General features: G+C 35.1%; 3 protein-coding genes across 6 annotated transcripts; 2 read left to right on the top strand and 1 right to left on the bottom strand.

Moving 5' to 3' along the window:
• The first annotated feature begins 388 nt into the window (after positions 1 to 388).
• Positions 389 to 3,880, top strand: LOC105343915 (uncharacterized). The gene is made up of 2 exons (XM_011451428.4): positions 389 to 1,365; positions 2,846 to 3,880. Exons 1-2 carry the CDS (start codon positions 838 to 840, stop codon positions 3,431 to 3,433), a joined length of 1,116 nt encoding a protein of 371 aa, XP_011449730.3. The 5' UTR covers positions 389 to 837; the 3' UTR covers positions 3,434 to 3,880.
• LOC105343914 (neurogenic locus notch homolog protein 1) lies at positions 3,556 to 9,479 on the bottom strand. Its single transcript, XM_011451427.4, has 10 exons — positions 9,339 to 9,479; positions 9,028 to 9,188; positions 7,124 to 8,722; positions 6,871 to 6,900; positions 5,740 to 5,916; positions 5,514 to 5,639; positions 5,195 to 5,296; positions 4,436 to 4,558; positions 4,243 to 4,338; positions 3,556 to 3,856 (listed from the first exon to the last, which is right to left on the bottom strand). Exons 1-10 carry the CDS (start codon positions 9,401 to 9,403, stop codon positions 3,780 to 3,782), a joined length of 2,556 nt encoding a protein of 851 aa, XP_011449729.3. The 5' UTR covers positions 9,404 to 9,479; the 3' UTR covers positions 3,556 to 3,779.
• Positions 6,907 to 21,722, top strand: LOC105343913 (beta-galactosidase-1-like protein 2). Of its 4 annotated transcripts, none has more exons than XM_020073570.3 (18): positions 6,907 to 6,925; positions 10,784 to 10,959; positions 11,952 to 12,156; positions 12,840 to 12,917; positions 13,403 to 13,498; positions 13,652 to 13,760; positions 14,067 to 14,159; positions 14,491 to 14,581; positions 14,907 to 15,068; positions 15,393 to 15,536; positions 15,749 to 15,951; positions 16,199 to 16,348; positions 16,638 to 16,733; positions 16,900 to 16,975; positions 18,013 to 18,106; positions 18,566 to 18,680; positions 19,922 to 20,041; positions 20,532 to 21,722. In XM_020073570.3, the coding sequence occupies exons 2-18, from the start codon at positions 10,824 to 10,826 to the stop codon at positions 20,598 to 20,600; spliced, it is 2,037 nt and encodes a 678-aa protein (XP_019929129.3). In that variant the 5' UTR covers positions 6,907 to 6,925; positions 10,784 to 10,823; the 3' UTR covers positions 20,601 to 21,722. The 4 variants fall into 4 exon arrangements, with proteins under 4 accessions (XP_019929129.3, XP_019929128.3, XP_011449726.3 ...); XM_020073569.3 differs by lacking the exon at positions 6,907 to 6,925 and adding an exon at positions 10,284 to 10,354; XM_011451424.4 differs by lacking the exon at positions 6,907 to 6,925 and adding an exon at positions 10,300 to 10,446.
• The last annotated feature ends 781 nt before the right edge of the window (positions 21,723 to 22,503 follow it).

A 22,503-nucleotide genomic window follows, 5' to 3' on the forward strand; every position in this document is an offset into this window, starting at 1 on the left:
ATATTTTGATTATATATTATATATATATATGTATAAGGGTATTAGGTGACTGTAAATGTCCAGGGGCCTGTCAAATTGTGCTCAAGTTAGTTTTCAATTAAGGAAACGTGCGTTGTGGCACGCATATCATTTATTCCTGCTATTTTCATGTAGAGATTTTTACAGAAACAATTTATCATGGCGGATTTAAAAAAAAAATCGACACTAAAGTCCAAATATTAATATATAGATCACACACAAATTTTGCAATAATTTTACAAAATAATCATACCAAAAATGTATAAATAATTAGAATCAAACTGTGAAACAATTCAAAACCTTTAAAAAACGTGTGAAGCCAAACAACTTTATATCAAGTAAAATTACTAGTATATATGATATATTAGGTACAATGTGAGAAGTAGATTACGGACATGATGCGCGGCACGCAATAAATGTACTGGTACTGTCACAATGCACACGTACTGCCTTGATGACTGATTCACGGTAAATACGAAGTCTACAGTGTTAAATGGGTCAAACTCTTACATTGTACCTGGCTATAATATGCATTTGCGTACTTTAAAACATTTACGATAACTTTACAGAACTGCTAAAATCCACGAATTATCAGTCTTTGAAAATGTACATGCAAAATTAATGTTTTAATTATCTTATCTGTTGTCCATTCACAAAAAGTGACCCAGTGCTATCGGTCGAATAAACACTCGCTTTACAGATTACAGTGACATAACGTGTTGACTTGACCTACTTCTTAGAGCTGACCAAACCATAACAAAGAGAGTGCGAAATGGTCTATCGGAGAACTGACCGCCATGGTTTGAACTGATCTGGGGAATGTGGAAAGAAATCAGCGAGCGCCAGTGGTGGCGCCTTTGGCCATTCCTTGCCGTGGGAGACACATTGATCGGGGTGGTCATTTTGCCGAATTTTGTGGCGAGTTACTGGATGGGCACATGGCTGATCTACGACTTCTACCTCTACCCTGACGACATCCGTCTGTCCGCCTGGATATGCTATGCCGTTGGTAACGTTTGTGTTCTTATCTGCATCCTCAGCCAGCACATTTTGCGGTCATGGTTCATTCCAAAAGATAATAAGAGGACATGGGGTTTTTTGATAGCCTTGCATGTTTACAAGTACGTAATGGCGTTAATCGGCGTCATGCAGTGGCGTGGATTAGCTTATGTGGCCGTGCTGTACACAGGGATGACGCTGACCAGCGCTGTGGTGGGATTGATAGGCGCCACCATTCTCCTGGCCCTGCTTAGGAACCACATTGGTATCCTGACCCCTCCTCTCACAATGGCACTAGACCCCGACGTGGTGGATTCCTTCACGATTCCAACCAAATTCTCCTGTGAGGTATTTAAATTTGGAATTGCATTGACATGCTATTGTAATTGATAAGCTTGTTTAAAGGTTCTTTATATAAAAAAAAAAAACCCCGATGATTTTCAATTGCGACCAAAGATGTATATGCATGTGCAAAATTGTAAATTTTGACTCAAATGATGAGATGTCTAATTATACTGTTTGTGGATGGGAGTCAAGAGCTATAAATGTACACGTTTATTTCATGTGACACACAGGGGCTCGTCACGAAGTTTTTTCAACCTTTTATATATACCACCTCTATACTATAAAATACACAAGGGAGGAATCAAAACTCGAAAAAATCGCTACCTCCCGATTTCGGTCGCCTCGTATTAATTCTTCTCGGACGTTAAACCCTGCACTCTAGGTATCATTAGATCGGGAAAGGACCATAGTTTTTAGGAATACATGTAAAATTTAAACATCGGCAACAATTTCAGAAGTTTTCACGCATTTTCTTCCAGTTTACTCTCCGGTGACACTTTCTTCGATCAGATGTTGCGCACCAAATTTATTCATGCGCTCTCATTGGTTAATTTTGTTGATCAAGATAAATCGTACGTTGACTCGTATTTTAGAGGGATATTCAAATGGTGAGTGAAGAAGTTCTTATTACGTGGTGAGTATATGTATTAATTTTCATATTTATGTAGAAATATTTTAACCATACATCGGACATTCGGTAGGACGTGACTATGTATTTCTTGCATCAAAGCAAGTTTGAATATCGTTTGAAAATCCCTCTAAAATAAAAGTCCGCGTACGAGTTATCTTGAGCAACATTGAATTGACCAATGAGAGCGCAACATCTGATCGAAGAAAGTGTCACCGGAGAGTAAACTGGAAGAAAATGCGTGAAAACTTCTAAAATTGTTGCCGATGTTTAAATTTTACATGTATTCCTAAAAACTATGGTCCTTTCCCGATCTAATGATACCTAGAGTGCAGGGTTTAACGTCCGAGAAGAATTAATACGAGGCGACCGAAATCGGGAGGTAGCGATTTTTCCGAGTTTTGATTCCTCCCTTGTGTATTTTATAGTATAGAGGTGGTATATATAAAAGGTTGAAAAAACTTCGTGACGAGCCCCTGTGTGTGACACCGATAATAACACAGAGTTCAAAGTTTTCAGGGGGAATGGAAGGGTTCCTCAAGAGAGTTTTTTTGCCGGACATTGAACTTTGCTTTCGCCCTTTACTGGTTGAGTGTTAACCACTGCCCTTTACTGGTTGAGTGTTAACCATTGCGCGGATCTAGAGTGGGTAGGGATTCCGGAACAACCCCCCCCCCCTCTGGAAAATCCAAACTTATTAAATCTGTATTGAAAATTAAAAATACCAAAAAAAAAGGCTTCCCCCCGGGCAGACAAAAAGATCCCCCCCCCATTCTGCAAAATTTTAACGGATCCGCACATGCATTTCTTGTAAATAAAACATGTAGAACAGTTGTCCTGTGATTTTGCTTTCAGCCTGGACTTAGCTGGAAGTTCCTGCTAGACACCCTATTCACAGTCTTCGTGGTCACCACTTTTGCCGGATTCGCCCTCAAAGGATATTGGATACTTCTGGAGCTAGGTATGCCGGTGGACGAGAGCGACCCTATAGATCTGATGGACAAAGGTCTGGTCTCGTTATTGATATTCTACGGCCTGGTATCCATTCCTATCATAGGCCAGTATGAGTTGATGAAACTGAACAAAAAAGTGGAGCACAAACACCCGTATCTTGTGGCCACGATAGAAGAAGTCTTCATCGCCATACTGGGTATGCTTCCCATGCTGTTTTGGCGTGCAGTATACCTGATTCACTTAAGCTTTGTGCCCCCGGAGTATTACAAAGTATATTTATGGTCGTCCCATGTCATAGGATTTATCGGCGCATGCGCCATGCGAGCGTCAACAAGCATGATTCCTTTAGGATGCGTCTCGGACAAGGAAGCGTTCCAAAACGAGTTTGGAATTTTTGACTATCGTTATTCTCGGTTTTTCCTGGACAAGAGGAGAACTATACGACAACAAGAGAAGGAGGATAAGCTTGATTTTAGTGATCTCAGTTAGTGATGTGCAGGTGCCTTTGGTACTACGATTGTTATATCATCGTTATTTCATTTTTGTTGAAAATAGTTATGATTCATATTAAACCATGTTTTCATACAAAACAATCACGAATAGACTAAAACTTGTGAATAACAAGTTTTTCAGATTTTTAATGTTTTTATCGAAGTGGATTATATATAAACATGATAAAAGTTGAAAAATATTGTAAAATTTTGTGCCATTAAGTTTATTCATCTTTTTATACATTAATATTACTACTCAAAAGAATATTAAATCTATGTACAATCCGACAAGATGTAGTCGTAAACAGTTATGAAGCAACGGAATATCATCTTTGAACAACACTTCATCCTGTACAGTAGTAACTGCCTATAGTGTTCACACACTTGTTCCGACAAGGGTTGGAATAACATTCGTCTAAGTCTGTAATAAAACAATGTAATACACGTACTGATGTTTGGTCAATTATTCACTACATATATACGTACATGTAAAATCGTCTAATTGGATGCGAATAAGTGAGCAGGAAAAGACGAAAAATGATTCTGTGATTAAATACTTGTACCAATTTATAGTATATAATAATTGCACATGAAATTTAGACTAATATTGCAATTTTAGCAATAAAATTTATAAACATTTATGACATACGTAAATACAGAGTTGTTGTATCGATGAAAATATGTAAGAAACGGGAGTTAATCCATGAATAGACTATGGTAAAAAATCTTGTTAAAAGTGATTATGATTTAAAGCACAAGAACATCAAATTTCTCTAATGAAACACAAGAGATTGTATAGTTCTGTACCAAGTTGGCAAATTATCCCGTAGTATCCAGGCGGGCACCTGCATCTGTTGTTGTCGCAAACACCCCCATTGATGCAATTAGGTTTGCACGTGGAACCTATTAAAAAGAAAAAAATAAGCGTGTATACTGTTAAACTGTCTTATCACTTATCCTGTTTTTTTTCTTTTACTGTAAATCAATCTAAACTCTTTACTGTGACAGGTTCTTTTATCCTCCCTCAGGCGACTTCCGGGGGGACAGGTACAGAGGTAGGAGCCGTAAGTATTGCGGCATTGGTGTTCACAGAGCCTCGTGTACTTTAAACATTCATTAACATCTAAAACACAAATTTGTGAACCGCATTAAATAAAGATAAATGCCTTGGACATACTGTAGCTACGATGAAGTACACTACAAAAAAATACACCCTTGGAAATGTACATCATCAAACATTTATAATTATTCGATCATCCTTATATATTACCAGTGATTGAATAGTGGATACTCTTAACAAGTTTTAAAAATTTCAGTAATTTGTACAACTATTGAGTTTTCATTTAAGGTTCATGGGTTCTTTTTATTTTTAAACACTATTACTCGTACATCAACTTTTCATTAAAATTAATTCAAATATTTTTTTCGATTATTTCTTCAAACATTACAAGATCAGTTGCCAAATACCGGTATGAACGATTTTGTACATTTATAAATGTACTTTTATACTAGTAATTAAAGTCTGGATCTATAAATTAATATAACTGTATAACTGGCCTAAAATACGAAGCTGAAACTGTTGCATATCTAGGTAATTCCAATTTTAAATATGCATTTGCTGATACTATGATAGGTTCACTTTCAGGTGAATGGTCATGGGCCGTTTATCTATAAGGGTAAATGTATCAATAATTTCTTATCAGCTCTAGAACAAATGAAGACGAAGAAGAATGATATAATTGTATATAGATTTGCATACCTTCTTGACAAAGACCTCCAGAAAAACCACGCGGACATCGACATTTACCTCCCCTGCACACCCCTCCATTCATACACCCAGGGAAACAGTGCGCATGCTCTTCTGTAAAAAATAAATAAATAAATAAATACACTTTGATTTTTATACATTTAATATAAAACTGAACCACGGAGTAAGATTTTAAGTACTGTCTATCCACACATTTATTTAAAAATTAAATTTGTTGTTACATGTATGACTACTTTAATTTTTAAATAAATGTGTGGAAAGACAGTAAATTTAATTTTTAAATAAATTTGTGGAAAAACAGTACACTAACCGATGCAGGTTCTTTTATCGGGACCCAGTATGAAACCCTCCCAACAGACACAATGGTAACTGCCAAAGGTGTTCCGACAGTTAAACTGGCAGTGGTTTGTCGGGAACAGAGCGCACTCATCCACATCTACAAAACAGTTGTATGTATTGAAACCACTCTAAAAGCATTGTATAATCAGACTTGTCTTAATTAAATTCCTCCCTCGTCTGATTTGCTTTGTACAGACCGTCATGGCAGGCTGGACCGGAGAGTCCAGGAGGACAGACACACCGACCGTTCTCACAGGAGCCGCCATTGGCGCATTCAGGGAGGCATTCCACGTGACTGAGACTGTCTATATCTGCACACCCCTTTCCTTGTGCAGGGATTGGATTCGTGTCACAATTAGATTCTGAGCAATCTTCTGAAAATGTTTAAACTTATGTTCAATGGGCATGGTCTCGATTTTGGTCAAATTTTATTTTTCTGTTTTTATTGTTCACAATGCTTTGGTAATACATTTCTAATGATCAACCATACATGTAATTTAAGAGACAGTCGTAGAGTTACATCAGATACAGAGCTCACAATTCTTTGTTATGTAAACAAGGCCAGTGGCATGGTAACATTGGTTCAATATACCGTTAAAAGTTCTTTTTAAAGCGGATTTTTCTTTCTGCAAATTCCTTTTTTGAACATATATAAAGTTTCTAGCGTTTGTCAAATTATAATTTTTGTCTAAACTAAAGTTTTCAATCACCTTCAAAATGTAACAAACGCATGACTTGCATGAGCTTTGTTTACATATATAACAAAAAATTGTGAGCTCTGTATCTCGCTTTTAACTCAATAAGTTAGACAATAACTGACACAAAATTTTTTGTTGAACATTTGAAATGCCTTACTAAAACATTGCAATTTAAAACATAAATCCGAAATATCTGACGGTTTTCCTTGCTCTTTTAACGATTTTGATAATTAACTTTTCTTGGCAAGTAAAATATCAAGATCGTGTTAAAAGCCAGGAAAACCTCATATATTTCAGAAAATAAACATTTAAAACGGAAAAGTACATTTTGCCCATAATCGTGACCACATGCATGCCTTTTAATTACAATGCAACAATGTGCATAAATATTACCGGTATACTAGTATGAATTAAGGCGTAATTTATACACCTAGGAACAACTTCGCTAGCCAAGGGTTTTCGGTCCACTCTGCTTCCCATAAATGGGGAGCGAAGATGACTTAGTCACAATGTGATGAAATATTGCATGATCAAGTTTTATTACAATAACCGGCACTTTCCAGTCAAATATTCAGTGAAGTATGAACCCAACTGTTTTTGCTATTCACCGACAATAAGTTAGACTCTCACCGTTACACGAGGACTTAATACTGCTGGGTTCTGAAATAGAAAAGTCATAATGAAGGTACTGTTATACATTATCCTACTTTTAACGTGCATATATTTATATTTTACTTTCTGATAATGAATTTGCTAAATGAGGGGAGAAAGAGAGAATGAATTTGTGTGTGTGTGTGTGTGTGTGTGTGTGTGTGTGTGTGTGTGTGTGTGTGTGTGTGTGTGTGTGAGAGAGAGAGAGAGAGAGAGAGAGAGAGAAACAAACCTGCCGGTAGAGTGGACGCTTTTCTACATACAACCTCCCCCGCCGTAGTTTGGATTGCCTGGTGGCCTGGTCCACAGAGATAGGATTCCTCCTCGACTGTCACGCACCTAGCCCCATCTTCGTCCACGATAAACACCTGCCCTTGGTCACATTCAATTTGTGGGTTAGTGGTAAAATCTGTGGTACCCTGGTCACATGTGTAACCTAGCGATGTACGAGTGAGCAGCTTTCCATGCTCACAGACCAGATTGGTTTGATCCTCCGAAACACATTCTATGATATCTGTTGGTCCTTGTACCACCACTTCATCTGAATCACATATAATTCCAGAAAGGTCGCGGTTTACTGTCTGGCAGACAAATCTGTTTAATTCCACTGCCAAAACTTTTTCCTTTGGGCATCTGGTCCTTTGGACAAATAGATCCCCATGTCGTGGGCGTCGGTACTGGCATTGGACGCCATCTGACGTCATCACTAGCTCTTGACCAATAGGACACGGTGTTTCATCGGGAGATAATAACCTAGGATCTTTACATGTTGTTCCTCCAACAAGTACTTGACCAGCAGGACATTTGGTTTCAAGTGTCGATGAATCTGAAGAAAACCAGCATTCTTCTCCTTTCTCTGTTTGGACTAGGATTTGACCCTGTGAACACGTTGTCTTCTCTGTGTTCAACCGAGGAGCTTTTATGTTGTGTGTAACGAAGCGACAAACTATTCCTGCTGGTGTTCTGAACGGAGCCAACCCCTCTGGACACGATATTGGTCGACACTCTGACCCCCGGTCCGTCTGTATCTCCTCCTCTTGAGATGAACACTTTGAGTTCCCTTTAGACCTTGACAAAACACAATAGAATTCTTTACCTTGTTGAATAAGGTCCTCTCCATCTTTACAAATTGGTCTTCTCGATTTACCTCGAACGCATATGGAACCAGTTTGCAAGTGAATAAGTCGTTCATTGGCGGTGCATCTTGATGAGCTTGCAAGTCTGCTGCTCTCTGGAATTTTTTCGCACACAATGCCAATTGTCGTCTGCGTTGGTTTATGACCTACAGGACACACTTTGCCTGTGACCTTTGATGGAGGGTTCAAACACTGTTTGCCACTCTCACTGACTATTTGGCCATTTTTGCATTCTTTCCTGCAAATTGCGCCCTCTATTGTTAAAACCAAGACTTCATCTTCTTGACACCAATGTTTTCGCCTATCTTCGTTGTACTTTTGAAGAATTGCCAAATGCTGAACCCTTTTAATCTTGTTATCTCGATCAGTTAGTTTTGAACGCCCAACTCTAATGTTTTCAGTGTATTTTCCCATGTCTTTATTAGCTAATTTTTCAATTGTCTTTGTAGATGGATTATTTTTTGTTAATATCTGATAAACGCTACGATTTCCCTGCCAAACACATGTCCTGAATCCATTGTTTTCAACTATTTTAAAGTTTGGGGGACATGACTTTTCGGAATTCGATGGCTCTCTTTTATCTGAATGAATTGTACACATATTTTCGCGGCACCCTTGGCTTACCCGAAAGGCTTGGACATGCGGGGCTCTTGTATCAATTTGATTGGTAATCGAAGTAGATCGTCGACGACCATCTATGAATGAATTCGAAAAAATAAGAAAGTGTTATTTCGTTATTAAAAAAATGCTTACCAAAGAATATTTTTGATTAAATTTATTTTTTATGATAAAATTAACTTAACTTTTAATAATGTCCGTTGTCGATGTTAATACTGAATTAACAAAAAAAAAACTATTAAGAAATAGAAATAGATATCAAAATAAAACGTTTCCATATGAAGATAATTTTTAAAAAGAAGGGTCATTCATTTAAATTGTTTTCGGTAAAACAGAAAAGATTTAAATTATAGATACAACACAACACAAGAACAACATTTACCATTTTTGGTTGCCATAGTTGGTTTACACGATTGTCCGTCTGTCTGTAAGCTGTAACCCCGATAGCAAATACACTGGGGTCTGTTGTCTATCAAAAAACAGTCATGTTGACATCCGGCGTTGTCAGGACAAAAGTTGGACGCCCCACTGGCACCTAATGATCTACACGTAAGAATTTAAGCTAGATTAAAACAATTTTGAGAGAGAGAGAGAGAGAGAAAGAGAGAGAGAATAGGAGAGAGAGAGAGAGAGAGAGAGAGAGAGAGAGAGAGAGAGAGAGAGGAGAGAGAGAGAGAGAGAGAGAGTACTTGCGCTGGATTTGTCCAATGCACTGTGAGAGTGAAGAAAAGAGTTTCTACGAACGAAGTGCATCTCATGATTGATGTATCTCAGACGTTTTATCAAAAACAGGATTTTTGTTTATATGAGAAGCTGACCGTAGTATAGGCTTTGTAAAACACATGGTTCAAGATTTATCAAACACGTGAACGTTTTAATTGAATAATGTCTACATTTGTTTTTCATTAAACTTGAATGTTGAGGTACTGCAATAGAATATGTTTCATCGTTTGATCTTTCCATACATCGCAGCACCGTTGAAAATATACGATTTCAGTTTTATTTCTACATATAACGTGTTACATGATTCATGTAGGCATCAGGCACGTAGCATCAGGGGGGGGGGGGGGGGGGGGGGGGCCAGGGGGGCCTGCCCCCCCCCCCCCCACTTTTTCTCGCAGCAACAAATTTTTTAAAATTTACATATAAAAAATGGAATTATCATTGAGTTGCCCCCCCCCCCCACTTTTTTGGGAGCATGTAAAAAATTGATATGAAAATAAGGAAATGAGTAGTGAAATTGAAGTTATATAGTAAGCCACCACCCCCCCCCCCCCCACCCCCCCCCCCCCCCCCCCACGGATCAGGATTTTGAAGATTTTGGGAAACATAACATTTCCCTTTTTTTTTCTTTTTTTTTCTTTTTGGATTGTGGATGAGTCTGGCCCCCCCCCCCCCCCCCCCCATGCACTTTAAAAAACGATGCTACGTGCCTGGGCATATAAAAATGTATCACGCCCCTACTGTATGCCTAAAATACAAATGAAATACATGCATTAAAAAAAAACTAAATGAAAAATAAATACAGAGAGAAAGGTGATAGGGGTATATCCAGTTTATAGAATTCAATAAGTTTAACAAAGCGGATGCAGATTTTTTCTGATTTTTAAATCTAAAAGTATTTCGGATATGATTATCCTTTCTTGGGTTTTTAGTATTTAGCGTGTGTATTTATTTTCCCGTCACAATGATGCGTGAAGTGTAAGACGGTAAATCAGAAAAAGCAGCCTTTAAGTAACGGGTGTGCTTTTTTAAAATTAATTGCAATATTAGTGCATCAGTGCATAGAATACTTTACAAGGTAGGCAACCTTTTCTGCAATAGATTTGCCTTTTGGATCTGGAAATCTTCAATTATTTTGAAATTGAATAGAACGTTGATGGATGAGTGAACATAAGATAGAAATCCCCTTGGCCTCGGGATACATCCGTGTGTTTAGAGCTCTTAGTTGAACCGTAAAAGCTTGGTCATTTCAACTTTACAAATGCTTAGACTTCTATGTCTTTTTAAGTTAATAAACCTTTGACATGTTTGATGTATGGTTTCTACATAAAAAGAATATGTTATTTAGTTTTGTTCCTTGAATTCCTTGGTGTCTAAAACTTAAGAGTAAAATATGAGTTTTCTTCTCATTGTAGACAGGATTAAAGCAGAAATAAAAGAACCCTTTATGAAGAAATGAAGCCGATTCAGATAAAAGTGAAACATGTTGTGCGACTAGTCATAATTTTATTCATTGCCGTCATCATCTGGTTTGCAGGAGTTCCATCATTTCGTCATCAAAAATTTGTTCCAATGCCCCAAAATGAAATACGTAAGATGTGAACAATTAACTTTTTTATTTCAAATAATATTTTATGAGTGACAGTGATTGGGAAGGACCTGCGCCACGCGCCATAGTCGCATTTAAGAGAAAAATGGCGCATTAAATCAATTACTCTAAGCGCCGAAGTGCGCATTCAAATTTCTCATCGGTTATAAAAGTTGTAGCGATGTCCGCTGGAAATTTACTCTGTACGACTTACCTAATCGTCTTTTAATACATTCGTTTTAAAACATCAAATTTCATTGGTCGTGTTTGGTAAAATATAAATGAACAACCAATAAAAACGTTTCCACTCATTTATGCGTGGTAGATCATTCCAGAATTTCCTCCGAAAGAGAAGTTGAAGTCGCCCAGTATTCTGAGTTCTCAATTATGTAAACTAACCCCAAATGCAGTAAAATGATGATTATCTAATTGAAAAGTTTTTACAGCCTCAATTAATCCCTGTTGTGATTATCAAAACTCACGACTTTCCTTCCATGCTTATCGTTACTATTATTGGGGTTATAAATACGGGTGATGCAACCACACTGTGCATTGAAAATTACAACCGATGTTTATTTAAGTGTCGATACTACAATTAGTTGTTACTTGTAATTAGTTAATAACTCGCAAAATTAATGTCTAAATAATAAAAAAAAAATGTTTCCCTACAACAGTTACCTTCAAAGTTTGAAAAATTCTCTACATAACGGTAATAATTGGGTCAAAGGGTTTGACTAATACCCCAAAAAAACACAGAAGTACAGACACTGAGTTAATTTATCATTAAGCAAAAAATTGCATCAGTTTTACAAAATGGCCCCAATGAATAAATAGATGGCCCTTTCATTATGAAAATGGCCCATTAAAATTAATAACTGCGGGGCCATAGTCCCATTGACATTTTTGGCCTTCCCAATCACTGGAGTGAACTATTGGAATTTTAAGATTTCATCTAATGTATGTATGATTTTGCCATATTTGTGATTTGTTTGTAGAAAAAATATACAAGAAAATAAAGGATGGAAATGGAAAGCTTTATCAGAGTGAGGGAAGTCTTAGGTTTAAGAACAGACAGTTTTATCTAGATGGGAAACCATTTCGAATCTTCAGTGGTGCATTCCATTACTTCAGAGTTCTGCCCCAGTACTGGAATGAGACATTTTTGAAAATGAAGGCTTCTGGCTTAAATACTGTCGAAACGTAAGGGAAATTCAATTCAAGGGAAATACAGTTTATTTTTAACTGTCATAAACAATTTATTGATTAATTTCTTGTTGATCACCAAAATAATGAGTTTTTAATTCAAACTTTTATGATATTTAAAAGGTTTATGTATTCATGTAAAGCAAACTTCAATATAACACGGATATAGCAAATCTATGACTATAACAAATATTTGATCATGTCGCGTCAAAATTCTGATAAAAACCTATAGAAATTGTTGTATGTAACGAACATGGCTATAACAAATTTATATCATATTTATGAAGTAATTTTAGGACCGGGGGTCATCCCCAGTGGCAAAATTATATCGTATTCCGTCATTCATATAATGAATATTTTCCATTACAAATTTTAGTAAAGATATACAAAATTTTAAGATGTGTATATAAAACACTCATATTCAATTATTATACCAAAAAAAAAATGAAGTGAAAGGTTATAATGACATTTTTTGGAAATGGTGGTGCTATTGATTTCATAACCTTCTATAGTTTGAAGTACATGTACTGTCATGTGATTATTTTATAATGAATTTGCTAAAAGATTTATTACAAAATACCTATAACAAATTATGGTTATAACAAATTTTTTTTTTATGATCCCTTGAAATTGACTACAAATTAGTTTGCTATTTTGTAAATCAAAACCTCTATGTTTAGGTATGTTGCCTGGAACTTTCATGAAGAAATTAAAGGCAGTTTTAACTTTGTTGGAAATAAAGGACTTCTCAATGTGAGGTGAGGTACTTGCAGGAAATATCAGTCACTGAAAAGATTGCATGTCATGAGATTATATACGGTACAATAAATGGCATTGCTCTAGAAGAGGCTAGTGCAGTACAACATGTATTTTGATTTAAAATCGTTTTGGCTTTTGGGTACTACATGTAAAACAAATGTAAAAAAAAATTATACCGATTTCTTTGTATTAAAAGTGAAAATTGAGCTTGTTTTGTACCAAGCAGAGTAGATACTTCATTTTCATCTACAACATCTTTGATTTGATAATAGTAATAAATGTTACAAATTATTGTTTGACAGGCATACACAGCATTTTCATCTGATATAAACTCAGCAAATGTTTTCAGAAGTTGTTATCATTCAAAACATCAAAATTTCAGAATAATTTAATGTAGAACAGTAGCGCATTTTTTAAGTATGAAAATTGTATCTCTTTAAAATTTCAGTTTAATGAAAAAGAATTGTGATAAATCTATTTTCAGGGAATTCATTGAGACAGCCAAATCTCATGGCTTATTTGTGATATTACGTCCTGGTCCATATATTTGTGCAGAATGGGAATTTGGTGGACTTCCCAGGTAAAAAAAAATTCTCAGATTAAAATTGAATGTTTCTATTAAAACATTGATAACTGTAAACAGTACATTGATGCACCTGAATATGCTATTAATTATCCATAAACCATGTATGGTATTTGATTCAAATTCAATTTTCAACTTTTAATTAATCAGTTGGTTGCTACGAGACACAGAAATGAAGGTGAGGTCAAATTATGAAGGCTACCTCAGTGCTGTGGATACCTACTTTGCTCATCTAATACCACACATCCAACACTTACAGGTAAACCTCTTTGAATGTAAGAATAATTAAACCATTGCAGTCACAATTTGCAAAAAAATGAATCGAATTATGTTCCTTTTATTGTCAACCCAAAGGTCAATAAGGAAAAAATGTAATATCCCTCTTCTTTAAATAATAACATCTAGGTCAAGTTCGATTTTATGAACGATCAAGCAATTTTTGACAGAGTTATGCTCCATTGACTTAGAAAAAATTTTATTTGCAGTTTCTCTTCATTTTCTACATTGATGTTTCCAAATGAGGGGGCATAAGTGTTTCACAAACATCTCTTGTTTCCTTTTGTAGTATGCCAAAGGAGGTCCAATTATAGCATTCCAAATTGAGAATGAATTTGGTTCATACACTGTAGATGTGGAACATTTGAGAAAGTTAAAGAAGGTGTGTACTCTTGATATCAAGTGAATTAACAGTTTAGATGAATATAGTCCTCATTGATGCATTTTAATTAGTAAAAAAGTCATAAAAAGTCATAAAAACTTTTTAAATAGTTTTAGTTTATAAATCAGAAACAACTAGAAGAAATATAACCGTTTATTTAAATTTAATCGCTTGCACACTCATACCTTTTTTCACTGAATGTCCAACAAACAAGAAATTATATTGATGTGGTCTAAGTATTGATTTTTATTCAGATAAATGTAAGTAGAGTGTACTTGTAGCTATGTATCACATGAAAAGGAGATCATTTGTAATGTGAATGTATTTGCAGATGATGAAGAAGCATGGAGTGGTTGAGATGTTTTTTACTTCTGACCCGCAGATAAAAAGTTGGAAGAATGGTCTATACCCTATAGCTTATGGTAACCTCTCTGTTCTCTGTATTTTTAAAATGCTTCTTGTTATATCGGTATCTGTATCATCTGATTCAGAGAGCAAAAACTTCTTCCAAGTTGTAATTTATGTCTTAATTGCTACCTAATTTTTTTTAAAATTACATCATATACATTCTTATCATGGAAAAATATAGATGTATTGAAAGATAAAGTTTTAAAGTATATGTTATTAAAAATAACTCAAAAAGCAAATGCCTAAATTGATCCAAATAAACCAAATACTAGGTTCATTTAGAATTTGTACCATAGATGACAATGGTGTTGTTCAGAAAAGATAATTTGTTCTTTGTAGAGGCTTTACCCACAGTGAACTTCAAGCACCTAGATGAGGGAGGGCAGGAGTTGGTGGACTTTATTGAGGGTCTTGGTGAGTTCCCGCTGTTTGTGATGGAGTACTGGACAGGCTGGTTCGATGAGTGGGGCGGGGAACACAGCTCTGACATGGAGACACCAAGTATGTACACTTCTCTGTTATACTGTGTTCTATAGCATGATCACCAGAACTGAAGGTTTATGCAAGTGAACATTTCTGAACACCTGTCATCCATTGTCTGTCTTTTTATTTGTTTTGATGTTTTTAATTTAAATTAAAATGTTTTGTATTATGTTTTTATTTTTTTAAAACATTTTTGACCTCTCCACCATAACCACTGAGCTAATTTTAAACAAACTTAACACATTACGAACGGAAGGGCCTCATTCAAATATACATGTATTGCAGTATCACATCACCTGATTTTTGTATTAAATGCTAAAATTGTTCACTATTTATGGTCAGAACTAAAGGAAATACTGACAAAGTTACTAGATTCTGGAGCTTCCATTAACTTCTACATGTTCCGAGGGGGCACAAACTTTGGTTTTATGAATGGAGCAAAAATCTACAACAAACATGGCTATAAACCAGTGGTTACCAGCTATGGTAGGTATAATCTGATTGGTGGTAAAAAAAAACACTGAGTAACTTTCAATTTATTGGCTGATATATTTATACACCGTGCAAGTTGCATGTCATTGATCATAAAAACAAAAATGTGAATTTAATATTTATGAAAAATATACCGAATTATTGCTGGATAAACTGTGTTTGCCTGTTTTTCTTTCTATCCATCAAAACCATGATTCATATTACAGATTACATGGCTCCACTATCAGAGGCAGGGGACACAACTGAGAAGTACCAAGTCATTCGGGAACTATTGATGAAGTACCAAGAGAATGTTCGGCACTTTCATGGGGCAACTCTGAAAGAAATTCCAGAGAATAAAGAAAAGGCAGCTTATGGAACCTTTCCTATCAATACATATTTGTCATTTGAAGATTTGCTGAGTGAAAGCGTAAGTACATTCAAAGCAAGAGCCCATTTCACCAAAAGGCATAACTTTGACAAAACTTACAGATAGGTCTGAGGACAATGGTTACAAAGGTATTAATGAATATAGAATTAACATAAAACAAGAAGTGATGTAAATAAAAACATGGGACAGCTAGGTATAGTTTTAATAATGTGTTTGTTAAGTTTTATACAGTACTGTGCTTTCACATGACAAAATAAAATTTATTGTTTCATTTTGCAATTTGCAGGAAAAAATAGAATCTAAGATGATATTAACTATGGAACATTTAACACTTTACCATGGTAGTGGTCAAAACTATGGATACATCTTATACAGGAAAATCCTGCCTAAAACTAAAACCATCAACATTAAGGGCATAATGCAAGATCGCATGCAGGTCAGTTACATGTACTTGTAAATTGTCAACAGTTTGAGAATCATTGAATGAATTTACGGCAATATTTTAAAAAGTAAATTGGTTTTTGTAATATTTAGTATGTTTTGAAAAATGATAATTGTGACATTGTTTGGCTTAATTTGGAAGCTTCTGTAAAAAAGAAAAGTTAAGTAGGGAGAAGTTTTTATTGATACGAAGAAACAATAACAAAAAGTTGATTATTGATCATTATTAATCATGTTGATTAATATGTTACATGGAATTATGCTTTAGTCAATTTCACTTTCAGGTGTTTTGGAATGGGAAGGAAATTGCAGCTTTTGACTGGACCGAGAATTTGTATCAAATACACTTGGATCTTATGACTGATATCAATATAGACGAGGTACAGTGTTTTGGTAAACATTGTAAATTTATGAATATTCATTTATAATTGTCTTCTGTTATATATACTCTCTCCTGGTACTTTTCTGTAGAGCTTATTATGATTTGTAATTTTTAATTTAAAGTATTCACTTAATCAAGTAAACTATTTCATTTTTTCATTTCAGAAAGAGAATAAGCTTGATTTATTGGTTGAAAACCTTGGAAGGGTTAATGTGAGACCTTTGAATGAACAATTTAAAGGTAATTTACTTTAAGCTCATTGAGACAAAGTTGGAGGGAGCTTATGCTATACTCCGGTGTTGGTGAAAGAATCTGGTTAAAGTTTTTGTTGCAGGTCCTGTATCTTAGTTATTACATGTCCTATCTCCACCAAACATGCATTGATTGTGCATCTGAACCAGCTTATGGACTTAAAGATTGGGATGCTTAATCTGGGTCATGAACATCAGATGCAGGAGGAGTTTAAGATTTTTGGAGCAGGCTAAAGTTTTTAGAGGAGGGTGCCCTTTGGTGACAATATCTTAGTTACTACTGGTCCTAACTTCACCAAACTTGCATGGGTGTTGTGTCTTATGATACTGATGCACTAGACAGGCTTGAATGCCGAAACTGAGCCATAGATTTCCAATGCTGAATGAGTTTAGATTTTTAGAGCTGGTTAAAGTTTTTTGAGCAGGTGCCCTTTGATGACTTTATCTTAAATACTAATGATCCTATCTTCCCTAAACTTGCATGAATGGTGCGTCTTATGATACTTAGCACTTGACAGGCTTACCGGTAAATGCAAAAGTTTCAGAAGATGAATGAGGTTAAGGTTTATGGAGCTGGTTAATGTCTTTGGAGCAGGTGCCCTATGATAGACAGCTCTAAGTCATTATCAGTTCAATTTTCTCCAAAGTTGGATAGAAGTTGGATCTTGTGATACTGGTGCACTCCACAGGACTGGATGCTATATCTGAGCCATAGTTTTTGGATGCTGGAGGAGGTTATAATTTTTGGAACAGGTCACATGTTCATATTAATAATAATACTAATTAATAGTTCATGATTGAGGTAGCTTCAGGTACAGAAATTGGTCTTGATTATCTAGATGCATAGACAGGTTTTATAAGAGCATGGTTTTTAGGCTATCCAGTTTAAGCATACTCAATACATGTGATATGATCAGGCTTTAAGTATGTAATAAACACACCGTTTGTGTTATAAACTTGATATGGATTAAAACCTGTTCCCTAATTTGCTAGTGATTTAATTGTTAAAAATATTCTTCATTCTAGGAATTATGGGAGAAGTTTTTACAGATGGCTCAAAGGAAGAGCTTAAAGATTGGGTAATATATCCCTTGGATTTCAGATCACAGTTTCTGAACAGGTAAGTACATGTATTGAGTTGCATTGGTTGGTGTTTGTGTGTGATGGCTAAAGATAATTTAGCTACTAGTGTGGCTTACAGGTATATACATGTACCTTCTGTTTACATTAGGGGCCTAGTCAGTTTGTTAGCAAGGATATACTCATATATATTGTATTTTAAACCTGATAAGTTACAGCTTTAACTATAGGAAAACTTGAACAATTGAGTCTATAGATAATACATCTTCATTTCCATGCAGACACTGTCCTCTTTAATGTTGTACATGTAAATCTGCTTTTGAAAACCTATAACACATACATGTATAACAGTCAACACTTTTGCACAGTTTTATTTGTAATATCATTTGACAGCACTTACTATATTTCATGATAAAAATGTGACCTAAAATCAGTAAAATGTCAGATATGAATGGTTACAATGAATGGTTACAAAGAGTCTTTAACTTTTGCATTGTAGTGTGTGGATCCACTCTCATTACAAACAGCTTCCGAACTTTGACCCATCTCCTGCACTATATTCTGCAGAGTTTGATATCGAAGGTACTCCAAAAGATACCTACCTGTCTATGGAGGTAAGGCCTATCATCACCTCTTATGAAGCTGAGGGTAGTCTTTAAGATTTATCTGGAAATGAATCCATTGCCTGGTTACCCACCTCAAAATTTGTTCATTTGTCCTTTTTGTTACTCTTGCAATTTTTATCGGGTTCACTATTGAGAATGTTACTTCTGTCAGAAGATGAGTTGTCAATTTTGATTTGGAAAGACAGGATTACCGGTACTATATTCTAATACATAGAAAATAAATTTAGAATGGGGCATTTTTAACAAAACAAATTTGGTGTATACCCATACATCTCCCATGATGCGCGATATCGGCAGTCATACTCCCATGGTTACCAGAAACAAGTTCTGAAAAAATGTTTCGTTCCCATGTATAACACGCAAACCCTACCCTCCATTATTGGCTTATATATTTATCAGACTTTTTAATATTACAAAAATGTAAGTTAAAGAAAATAGTGGACGTCACTGGAAGAATAGCTTGAGCCTTTGAACAATACTTGTGTTAAATTTGTCTAAATAACAACATTTTATTAAAAACTATATACTGTACTGTACTGCAATTGATAGTTGTTTCAATATGACATATTTTCCCCTTGCACTCTAGATTGAAGGTCAGACTGATAAAGTTTTCTGTTTGAAGTTGAGCAGAAATATAAATTACAATGTGTATGAGAATAAGGGGAGCGATCACAAGTAGGTTCAAAACCCGGACCCTTCAGTTTAAAAACCACCGCTCTACCCACTGAGCTGAAGGCTTAACCCACTAGCTAGTGCTAGTAGGAGCTTGGCAGTAATGAACCTATTATACACCTATTATACACACTGTCACAAATTTTATGAAACAAAGCAAAAACACATTCAAGTGTATATTCATTATTCAAAATGGTTAATGAAGGAACCGAAGCATATTGATCATCAGCATTGTAACAAAAGGGAAATAACTCTTGCCAAATCAAAACAAAATTGCAGAGTATACTGCAGTGCCTTTAAAAATAAACTTTAAAACTTGTATGCATATCCTTTTACACAGTTTTCATAATAACATGAGCATAACAGTGAGAATTAAGTGTGGATTATGAAAATATGAGTCCCTATCCGATTCCATATGCAGTAAATGTGAACTCTCAAAAAATGTTGCTTTTGTCTCCTCAGCAGCAGTGAGCAAATTTTTGTTTGTACTACAGCAGGATATTTTTCAATCATAACTTTCTGTTATTATTTCATTTCATACATGTATGTTATAACAGGGCTGGACCAAAGGCATTGTGTTCATCAATAGTTTTAATTTGGGTCGCTATTGGAAACATGGACCACAACAGAGGCTGTATGTGCCTGGGAGTATCCTACAGAATAAGAAAGCCAACACGGTAAGGAAAATGTTCTTAAACTGACAGCTTTTTACAATTAGTATTTAATAGTTTGGATTTCAGATTCAAATGGTCTTAAACTGTGAAAATAATACATGTATATGTAATTTAATCTTGAAAGGCTTTGAATTTTTTTACCATTCAATGGTTCTAGGTAAGTCACAATTAATGGTTTTAAATGTGACAATTCTATTTTTCATCTTTCCTGAGACAGAAAAGCAAAGGGATGATAATATGTAATCACACTTATCATCAACAATGTTTTAGCGAAATGATCCCAATGGTCATGTATTATTGAATCTGATGACCTAATCCATAATAAGATCCTCAAATCTACTCTCCCAATTGACTACAAAAGAGTTATTTTGGTGAGCTGATCAAAGAGTCCAATTTCAAGACCCAGTCGGATTGATACATTATCTAACAATGGAATGTGTTTTAATTTGTGAAGTGTTTGAAGTAAGAGAAATTCATTTATTTGTTCCTATAGATTAGAATCTTTGAGCAGAAGAAAGCAGGGAAGGAGGTTGTGTTCTATAATTCCCCCACACCTTATTAGAGCAGCTGAGCTGTCGAAGGAAGTATCCATCATTCCAATGCCTATGTACAATTCAATTCACCTACACCGCTTCAAGAATACTATTAGCATAATGGTGAATTTCATCAGTAAGGATAACCTAGAGATGTTGAAATTCCATTCTCTCAGTATCATAGTAAATGTAGGCAGAGACTACCGGTATATAGAAATAAAAAATGCATAGTTGATGTAAAAATTTTGGATAGTGTGTATGGATGATTTAAAAGTTATATTTTTTATCTCTTTTCCAAATGCTTACATATCATTTTTTGATAACAACTCTGTGATAATTAGGATTGCAGACTGTCATTTTTGATGAATATTACATTTTGTCATCTGATGATGCATGTATGTGTAATTTATTTTATGCTTTACAATATACATGTACAGTGTAAATTGACATAAACTGATCGAGCAGAATGCATCTATGGTACAAAGTACATGTATAACTTTGATCGTCTTGTTTTATACTATTGCTCTATATTATATTAGTTTATACAGAGATTATATACTTCTTCATGTGTGTAGTCAGATTTGTTATTTTCAGAGTTTGTGTGCAAAGCACAGCACCAATATTTATCATTTAAACGTGTATAAAATGTTTATTTAGCTAGGCATATTTTACTGTATGTGTCCAAATGCTAGATTTCATTTTGTGTGCAAAAAGTCTTCCATATTATTTTATGCAAATAAGATGTTTGTCAAATTGTGATGGTGAATTGTTGTTGAAATGGTTGAAATCTTAACTTCGAAAATGCAAAATTCTTAACGTTCCTTTCATTGTTTGAAACCCCTACAGGTATTCATTTAAAATATTTACTTTACATAAAATAGTTTTTTTAAAATTTTTTTTATGTGATACTTAGCTGTTTTCTGTTTTACATTTGATTAAACTATGTACTTTTTATAAAGGGGGTATAGCTGTGTCGCTATATGTTTGGGAAACATACATGATACATACATACATTGTAAATGCACCTGTTATTGTTTTGTCAACGATGGTTTACATGTCATATTGGTCATCATTGTCATTATTGCCATTCGTCTCTAGCTTCAAGCTGTTATTTTCTTGACATTTACAGAATAAAATGTTGAATACTATGATTTTGATAGATTTACTTACTAGTATCAAATATTTTAGTAAACAACCAATACCTGTCCCCTTTTAACATTGTTTGAATGATTTGATCTATTGATTTGAATTTGTAACAAGGGTTGCTAGACAGGTTTTACTGAACCTTCATTTTGCAGTCCCATATGTACATGTACTAGTATCTTGATGTTTGCATATGAGTTATTGCCGTGGGTGGGGATAAGGGACCAATGCAAGTTCACCCCCCCCCCCCCCCCCACACACACACACACATACATACACAATCCAACAGAAGGTTTTGTTATTATGCGATTTAGAAAAAGGTGAATATTTTAGATGAAGAGTGTTGCCAATTTATTAAGTAAATTGTTTGGTATCAATTTTCCTGTTTTCCTGCTTTCACTTGCTGTCATTCTCTCTCAAGGGCTTTGTTTTGAAATACGGTACTAATACATCATGGTTATACTTTAGATAAAATGGCTCAATAGCAGGTTTTATCAGATTTGAAGTATCGTTGGGAGGGCCTTACAATAGAAAAAAATGATTGAAGTATCCCATCACTGAAAAGATGATGATAAATGATATATACCCTATTTAGCAGAGAACAAAACAATCCATTAAGTAGGCTTTGATCTACTGTACACGATCTCTGTCGGCGGAGTCATCTCGAGTTCTCCAATATACTCTAAATGTTGATCCCCTGCAAAGATATTTATTTTCACTGCGACGATGAGCATCGTCGAAATATTTAAAATTTGCCTTATTGAAAGTTGTAAATTATCCACCCCCCCC

Source organism: Magallana gigas, chromosome 2 (genome assembly GCF_963853765.1).
Source record: "Magallana gigas chromosome 2, xbMagGiga1.1, whole genome shotgun sequence".
Taxonomy (NCBI): domain Eukaryota; kingdom Metazoa; phylum Mollusca; class Bivalvia; order Ostreida; family Ostreidae; genus Magallana; species Magallana gigas.